General features: G+C 33.8%; 1 protein-coding gene across 1 annotated transcript in view; it reads right to left on the bottom strand.

Moving 5' to 3' along the window:
• Positions 1-358: 358 nt before the first annotated feature.
• Positions 359-9,904, bottom strand: part of LOC115242022 (calcium/calmodulin-dependent protein kinase type 1-like) — a 13,617-nt gene continuing 4,071 nt past the window's right edge. The window contains 7 exon segments of the mRNA XM_029818024.1: positions 359-5,183; positions 5,185-5,244; positions 5,334-5,421; positions 5,733-5,859; positions 6,199-6,339; positions 6,428-6,690; positions 6,791-6,865. Of these exon segments, the coding sequence (XP_029673884.1) occupies positions 5,142-5,183; positions 5,185-5,244; positions 5,334-5,421; positions 5,733-5,859; positions 6,199-6,339; positions 6,428-6,690; positions 6,791-6,865 (796 nt within the window). The 3' untranslated portion in view covers positions 359-5,141.

Here is a 9,904-nt window from a genome sequence, read left to right as displayed (position 1 = left end):
AGGGGGGGGGGGGGGGAGGCAAAATTGTCTCAACGGGAGGCGATTATTGAACTCGGTACATTTGCGTTTTCTAGCATAACGATCGCGAAAAGCCTTATACAATGAGAAAAATATAGGATAGGAAGATATTAGTACTCGATGTATGCAACCGCATTAACGTTAGACAAGAACTCTCGCTTCCTAGATAAAGTTCGAAAAATTGTTTCGGTATATAACACAAATGATATACGCACAGATCATGTCAGAAGTCTTTGCCGCGAGTGAAGAGAAGACTTTTGACACCGCATGTAGTACATCACGCTACTTCTATCGTTTCCTTTCTCGTTCTCACTCTATGCACACAGCAGTCAGATTGGCCTTAACAACTTTTTTTTTTTTTTCTTTAGCTAGAACTGCATTAACAATTTGTTCTCATCACTATTTAGGATCAGCTTATCTTTACATCACATTTACAGTATTCCTGCCGATATGTTTGTTCATATGTGTGTGGCACGGTATTCTGAATATACAAACTAAAGCTCCGTTTTAAAGATCTCTCCTTTTTTTTAGAATTTTTATCGCAGAGCCGTCGCACAACATGCGTGCCTATTAGCGTAAAACGAATGTTTTCTAGCGAATCTCTCTTATTAGATGACATGATGTTGATCACACGCGGAGCACTTTAGCATCGGGGTCGAAAGAACACAGGTATACGCTCGAAGGAGACTATTACTGCAATATAATGGTTACACTGATTAATATAGAATTCTAATTCTACCCCAATCTATTGTATTAATGAGAAAAATACCTATAGCATGTATATCCACACACTCAATCAACAATCTTCGATCCTTTGCATATTTTACTCATACAAGAAATTGTGGAGCGCTGGACGTACATTTTTTACGCATTGATACACTTAAGCGCTTTAAATATAATCTACAAACTTTGATAGAAAAAAAATCGTTATTTCGCAACATAGATATTCGAACACGTTCTGTGATATAAGCACCTACTAAAGTCTCTATTAATGGCACGTATGGTAATGTACCATCATCATGTCATCCAAGGCACTTCAGAAGTCAATTTATACAATGAAAGATATCAATAATAGTTTAGTTGGATTATACTTTAAAAAGCGTATAATTAACGGTAATTTTATATATTGTTATATCGCTTGTTCATTGCACCGCCAAACAAATATTATTCTACAGCCGTAAAATAGAGTGTCCGTTGTTAACGGATTTAGGGCTATGCAGGGTTGGGAAGTAACGCGTTACTTGTAACGTCGTTACCGTTATAGTTACTTTTTTGGGTAAGTGTAACGGTAACGGCGTTACAAATTTTGTTTGTAACGGAAAAAGTAACTTCGTTACATTTTTCGGTAACGAGTAACGAATTTAACAGCTACCTTTATCGTTCCTTTTTTCGAATTTACTCGGTATAATTTTCATACAAAGGAATATATTGATAAGAGTGTTGGAATGCAGTATTACATGAAAACTACTGGAAGCTTATTCTGATATTTTGTTTTTTTCTACTTTGTAAGAATGTAAGATAATGTTTAAAAATTTTTAATGTTTAATTTGATTTTGTATTAAAAAAAAATTGTATGTAAAGTTTGTGTTATATATAAAAAAAAACTAACGGAAATTGTAACGACTCGTTATTTTTTGAGTAACGGAAATTGGTTACTTTTTAAAATTGGTAACGAGGAGTAACAGTAACGAGTTACATTTTAGAAAAAAGAACGGTAACGAGTTACTTTTATAAAGTAACTTTCCCAACCATGGGGCTATAATCAAGAACATGAAACTCGAGATGCGAGGTAAAAATATTTAAATTATTCGGGGCGCTATAATTGTTTCCTCGTAAAAAAAAAGAAACCATTCGCAACATTAAGATGTTCCAAATGTCTAATTGGACGAAATTCACTGCTAGAGAGCAATGTTCTCCAACGCATCCTCAAAGATAAGATCATAATCGAGATTCAGTACGCTTTCTTTTTCTATAATTCTCTGCGATATTTCCTTACATCAAAAAGTGCCCGCTGTACGGACGGATGCCTAATATGTGATAATGCCAAGAGATTATATCGTATTATATCATAATTTAATTCCGAGAGAAAGAGTGAATATACACTATAACAACAGGGATACCTGTTCGATAAAGCGCAATTAGCATATTTTTTTTTTTTTTTTTACATTGTTTGCTACTCAGATCTTTTTTTTAACAAGAGCCATATGTGTGTATGTTCCAAGTATTCTACTTTCATAACTAAGTGTGAAACACGGAAATTGCTAGTCGGTCTCTTTTTATTCGTAGATATGTCTTGCAAAGGATACTTTAGCTTTGCGATTGAACAGCGATTTACATTACACGATATCTGTCCCAATTTATCAAACTCGACTATAATATCCATTCAAGCAACAATTTTGGTAAATATAGGGCATTCAAAATGTGTATTTTGATTAAGACGTGATTTACAAGCTTCATGCTCAGTTCACTTTACAGTAAAGCTTAACGGTATGAAACTCATCATCCCGAATTACAATTGTACTTTTTTATATCTCGCACAAAAGAGGTTTTCACGACTACCAGTCTTGATACGGATACGGTAAAATTATTATTGCGAGAAATTATATTTTTACTAACGTCGCAAATAAAAATAATGAAGATGCAATAAACAGATCAAAAGTCAGATCATTTAAATAACATTCTCTTTCATCTCTCCAAGTAAACAGGAGTGTATGTAGCAAAGGGTAACACTAGTGCCCAGAGGATGGCACTAGTGCCCACGCTGTAGCAATCCATGGCAGAGAAACTGACATATCTATGTATGTAGGGCATTTATATACTTGTTCAATTCAACACATAATTGTTAGAAAACAATATTTGTGGACTTGAAAAAATATGCGAGGTACGAGTAGCTGAATCGAGAATCGAATCAGTTTTTCGTTTTCCGGGCAACTGCTCTTACCATTGAACTATTCAGACCTCAACCTTATGCCAGTTTCAACACAGTGATAAAGTATACGACTCCAGAGCGATGTTGGAATCTCGCTCAATGGATGCAATGCTGACTGTCAGGAAGAAATCCGCGCTACGGATAGCTACAGCGTGACTCCAGAGGGAAGATGGTCTTAATCTCTCTTCAATCCGATTTTCCGTTTACTCATAAAATAAAATAGGCGTAAAAATTATTAGCTCCTATACTGTATAGCAGTTCATATATATGGCACACGTTCCAATTATTAAAAATAACATTACTATTTTGTCTTTACATAAATGTGGCATTTTTCTTTACAAAAAGGAATTTTCGTTCACTAGACATATGTATATATATATGCCATTATTATAAATCTTTTAAATCATCATACAAATTGTAGCAGAGTAAAGTAACAAAATAACGTAACGTGTCTTTACATGTAGGAAATAATTATACAATCGCTGTAACAGTATCTTTACAGAACTGCTTCTCTGAATGTGTATATCTCTTAAAATCAGGCACGCAAGATAATCTATGTGAGTTTCAACATGTATTTGTGCATTATGTACACCTTACGTATCCTATAGAAATAGAAGTGTCATATAGTGCGATATAGTATTAGCAGAATAATGTACATATACGTATTTAAGTGTCAAGCTAGCTCAATCCTATTCACAGAGCAGATCCTATGTGTTAATCCTATGTGTAATATCACTATGTATATGAAGAGTAGAAGAGAGAAAAGTATATATATATATATATATATATATACATACATATATATATATATGTATGTATGTATGTATGTATGTAGGATACGTATTATATAGGATAGTACATTGTACAAGTATTTGCTATGCAAGCATTTATATAAGTAAAGGTATGTCTCAATTATATTTAAAAAATATATATATAGAAATAAAACCCGTTAATAAAAAAAAAGAAAAAAAGAGAGAGAGAGAAAGAAATAGACCTCAGGCTATGTCTCTGTGCATTAAGCGACCTCTCGATATTTCGTCTGCATTTTTTGGATAATAGGTTTTTGCGGATCATCCGGAAGAAGTAAACTATAACCTCTGTGTAAATATATAACAAATCATTATCTATCATTCTCTGAGGTGTATATTACGGAGTGAGCGAGAATCGAATTACATAGGAACCGTAGTAGATAGAATTTCTCATATTCATCCGTGATCTAACAGTACAAGGTCTCTATGCTGCACAGAATTGTATCAAACAGCCGCGCTACTTATTACACCAAATTTTTTATAAAATATAAAAACTTGTCGTTGTACTGTTCGCGTAATGTATATATTTATATATAATGTTACATTATATAATAGAGCGGACTCGATCTAACAAAGTGATCGCGGATATAATCGCGGCACGCAATCTTCAAGTCTTGTATCTTTAGAGAGATGCGACCGCCTTTTATCTATCAAATCGACACAAAACGTATTCTGTAAATTGCTACGCGACTTATTGCTTATGCATGTATAACACAGGAAACATCGTAAATCATAAGAATAAAGCTTAAGCGAAAGTAATTGCCGTAACTATCATAGAAGAAGGTACGAGAGTCGTATGATATCGCATGGGCCCAAAGCGAATTGTGATTTACGCCTTTCGATGTCAATTGTGTCTCTTAATTTGTATGTGTGTGTATGTATATGTGGGTGTGTGTGTGTGTGTGTCATCAACGCGAAGCACAAATTGGCTTTATAATTTATCTCCGTCGTTTCTGTAGCTTGAAGCGACGGCTACATCGCGTGATGTGACTCGGTTGACCCGGTCTTTCATGTGCACGAGACTTTACCTGGATTCAATTCTTCTTATGCTTCCGTTGCTTCCTAAGTTACGACACATTGTCCCAAAATAGAATGGATAGAAAGAGAGAGCGGTGCATCGTATGCTGCCCCACAGCTTGAAGCGTTTGTTGCGTATGTATACAATAAGCATCGGCGGCGAACGATCGGCGGGAGTAATCGGAATGGCGTGAGAAGTGAGATTCGTAAACGTCAGCAGACTTGGCGACAAGTCGAGCGACGTGTTCTGCTTCAGTTGCTGAGGTGGCTCGAGGGTAGTGACCCCACTTTCCCCGTGTGCTGGTTGTAACTGATTTGCGATTGCTCTCGATATTGCATGGGGTTGTTGCCGGAGGAGCCGATGGAACCTATGCCCTCTTGCACCTGCTGTTGCTGTTGTTGCTGCTGCTGGCCGCTGTTTAGCGCCAGCCGTTGCATTTGCCGTATGACCGTGGCCGCGTGATACGCTTGCTGTAACCATAACACAAAGGAAAGACATTCCTATGATGAGCAAAGACACGCGGATTAACCATATACGCTAATCGATCGGCGATACCAACCTTCCACCTCGATTTGGCAAAGTTCTTTTTAAGTTGTTCCGATACGGTACCGTGAATGTTCTTATTGCTAGCCGCGTTGCCGGAAATCCTGAAAATATCAAAATGATGCAATTATGTTATGTATTAAATTAAATCAGACTTTCCTTATTTGTACAATTTTGAACTACTGAAAATATATTAAAGTTTCTTTGTATATATTTGCTGTTATACATTTGCGAAGTAATGACAAGAGAGTCAGCCATTATAAATATTTAGTTACAAAATTCACCGATGTTTATAAATATGTAATATATATAATAAATATTGTAATAAATATTATGTGATAAATATTGTATATGTAATAAATATTATATAATATATATAAATATAGATCTTTTCAATAATTTTTAAAATCCTTACCAAGGATGTGCAAGGGCCTGTTTGCAACTGTAACGCTCCTCGACATTGACACACATCAGCTTTCGAATGAAATCCTTTGCGGAATCACTGATGTCGTCCCAATACGGTGAATCGAATTCAAATTCACCTACAACAATCTGGTTAGCTCTTTGCTATAAAGAGTATATAATTTACTTATTATATCGATTCGCAAAAAATAATATTCTAAACTGAACGAATGCGCGTTCTTAATGTCCAAAGTTTGCTCAAAATGCTGTCATGTGCTATAGTACTTTTCACCCCTATTAATCTTAGATCGCGAAACGTATTTCTTACTTATTACGAGACACCGGTGCAGAATATCTAGAAGATATTGTCTTAGAAATGCAAAATGCAGAATTAATTATACTACTGTGTATACGCGTGTGCTTGTCGATAAAAGTAAAGCGGTTAGATCTCTGTATTTAGACAGAACTTATTCTATTACCTTTCAGAATTTGCGCAAATAGATTGGCATCGTGCTCGTCATAGAACGGAGGATAACCGCACAGGAGGATGTACGAGATGACACCTATGCTCCAAACGTCCACCGCTTTGCCGTATGGCTTTTGTGCCAGAACCTCGGGTGCTGCGAATCATCGGAACAGCGTTTGATCATTGACGCTTGAAATCTCTCTCTTGTTTTTGTTTTCTGTTTACCGTTACTAAAAACTCACCGACGTATCCCGGTGTGCCGCATGCGGTCGCCATAATTCCGGAATCTTCCATCTTCGATAGGCCAAAATCGCTGATCATGATTTTACTATCCTCGTCCGGGCTATAATACAGAAGATTCTCGGGCTTGAGATCTCTGTGAACGACACCCTGTTCGTGCATGTAGTCGACCGCCTCGAGCACCTGTCTTATTAAGCCGGACGCATCTTTTTCCGTGTATGAACCCTTCTCGACTATTCTATCGAACAGCTCTCCACCGGTGACCCTACGATATAATTTGCAACATTTATCTTCAATATTTTAAATGTTAAATCTAATCTTCGATACTATCGTATCGAAGAATGATATAAATGCACGTTACTCACAGCTCCATAATTAGATAGACCTTGTGTTTGTCCTCGAACGTCTCCAGTAATTGAACGATATTGGGATGAGTTAACCTGCGAACAACATCTCACGTTTTCATCCTCTAATTTAAAGCATTGCATGAAATGAAAATTGATTTAATGATTTTTTTTCACATATCGTGTATTATTTAATTGCATTGGTAATCTTCATTGTACGATCATATAAGGATATAAGCAAACCTCGCTATACATTATTTACTCTCCACACACGTTTCTCTTTCGAAGAGATAAGAACAAATTCACAAAGTTAATCAGAGAACAAACATTTATCTTACAAGAGCCGATGCTTGAAAGCTAATGATAGAGATCAAGAGATTTAATAATAAGAATCGCAATCGCTTAATCGTCCCAGAAATTTCAATCGAAAGACCAGTGTTCCCTGACAAGTATTATCAAATATCAAGCTTTTCTTCTAAGATACATATATGAAACTATGTATAATATTATTTTTATAAAAAACGTGTGATATATGTAATTTTCTGATCCATTTTAATGTAATTGTTATTTCAAATCGTTATTTTTTAATTCAAAATTCTCTGATTGCAATCTATTCTTTTACATATAATTAATCATCTTAAGCTTACAAAATAACAGAATAGTAATAAACTGGTAAATAACATTAAACAGCGATGCAAAATATTAGCTGAATGTTATAATAATAGCTACGTAATATATTAATAAAAAAACATGTGCTCCAATATTTAGCTGAAGTTATATTGTAGATTTGGCATACACAGATTAATTAGATAAATCAGACAATCACACATCTACGAAAGAAAAAGATAACTATTTACAAAAGTATTGCTTAGTAGCAAAGCAATATCTACGAAATATGTACAAGGATCCGAAAAAGATACAAGGAATTGTCTGTATTAATTATCGCAATATATTATTATACGTATAAAAGAACATCGACGCAAAAAATAGCATCTATTAACATTCACTAAATGTAAAAAATAAGGGGAATATCTCTTTTCGAATCGCTATATCCCATAATAGCTTCACATCGCAGCTGTAACCTTCACGCAACTTAGTTTATTTTACATTATTTTCTCGTCGAAAATACACTTGCTTCATTATCTCTTGTACATATTTCACGTTACACTACCTTGTGAGAAAACGTGTTTGTTAAACGGCTAGCTCTCGTTAAAAGCAGCGTCTTTTACAACGTAATCGATCAAATCTGTTGCATTTCAAGCCACTAAGAACGCTAAAACATCATCGTGTAATCGTATGATTCAACACATGGATATGTGCAAATTTTTTCTTCACAAATAGAATATATGAATGTGAAGTACTTATGTGTTATTATGTAAAGAGGTTTTCCTTCCATTATAAAACGCGGCATTTTATCTATCGTGATCTACATATTGCGATCTACGACTTTCTTGCTCGATTTTATTAATATCATATCTATGTGCAAACATTAAGCATCTTTATAAATCGCAACAATATCACTTGTGATAAAGATAGTGATCTAGTGATAAGCAGATAGCAATAAGAGCGTAGCAATGTATAACACATCTTTTAAGTATCTATAGTATAAAATTTACATAATCATGATAAACTTCCGCGATTAACTTCTTATAATTTTATATATCAAAACCGATGAAAAAAGTTTTAATACGTAATATCTGGTCAAAGAAGATAGAAAGACAAACATGATGTGTTTTTAAGAGAAGAATATAATACTCCGCAGCTCCCGGTTACATTCTTCTTTCTCCGATAAGACTAAAAAATAAATCTACTTTCTCTATGTCCATCTTCATTCATTGATATCATGAATAAAAAGATATATTAAAATAAAAAAAAAAAAAACAGCAAAAAAAATTAAAAATATTTCGAAGTAATGAGAATTGAGTAATTTTTCGAAAATAAAAATTAATAACAAATATTTTTCATAGAGTAAACTCATAGATTAAAAGACGTAAAAAAACATATAAAACATATACATATAGTTTAACATATGAAATAAAACATCTAAATAAATACAAGTATGTCACATTTCTTCCTAATTTGTTCTGCGTATTAATCACCAAAATTATTAAATATTATTTTATAAACAACGAATCGATCGATATTTACAAAACGTGATATGATATGATTGTCTGTTTGCTGCAATCAGAAACTACATTTTTGTTTGCCATATATATAGTATACATTACATTATTTCTTTAAGAAGAAACGTGTTTGACATATAAAATAACACAGTTTTGGATTCAAATTTAAAAGAGAGACAGCGGCATACATTCATACATCTTTACGTATTATCAAATATTTTTTCTAAATATTTTATGCTGTTTTGCAACTTTACTGTAAAACGTATTGTAGAATATAGAAAAAATTTTTAAAAGCATAATTAAAACAAATTTTAAATACGTTCTTTTATGTATGCGTGTGATATAAATGTTCCCTATAAATTATCGGAAGTATTAATAATATCTCGATATCGTTGTCAATACGTATTGTCGTTTCATTTTGAATGATTTTATCGAAATACATAGATATTACAAGATAATTACATATCGATTGTTATCGCGCAAATCGGTTTCCATTCTGCGATTAGAGTAATATTATCTAACGGCTGTCGTCGAGATTTTATTGTCAAATTTATATCATGTGTTCTTACTAAAAAAGCTGTTAATTTTATGTAATTAAAAGCTTACGAAAAAATCGTATGTACGATCAAAAACATACTTTTGCACGTCCCAAATTTTCCGGACAATTTTACAAGAAAAGAAGAATATGTTGTCACATAAAATACTTTATTCGATATCCTAATAAAAACATTTTGATAGAGAGAGAGAGAGAGAGAGAAAGAGAGAGAGAGAGAGAGAGACACTGTTTACAGTAATATTTTTTCTTTTTCGTGTAAAATGATCCGCCAAACACGAAAGATGAGGTGTGCAAATACATATATGTATTATATATTGATTTTTTTACTATATACCCACTGTAGTTTCTCGCTTAGCGAAAGGTGTGGCAAGTACCAAGGATACCAAAACTGTGTTGAACGCTACGCAGTGACGAACGTGCACAGATCGTGCATCTTCGTGTATTTATAACTATATA

The sequence above is a fragment of the Formica exsecta genome, unplaced genomic scaffold (assembly GCF_003651465.1).
Source record: "Formica exsecta isolate Colony F162 unplaced genomic scaffold, ASM365146v1 scaffold558, whole genome shotgun sequence".
In the NCBI taxonomy this organism is placed as follows: domain Eukaryota; kingdom Metazoa; phylum Arthropoda; class Insecta; order Hymenoptera; family Formicidae; genus Formica; species Formica exsecta.
The sequence above is the reverse complement of the archived record's forward strand: the minus strand, read 5'-3'. Positions and strand labels throughout refer to the sequence as shown.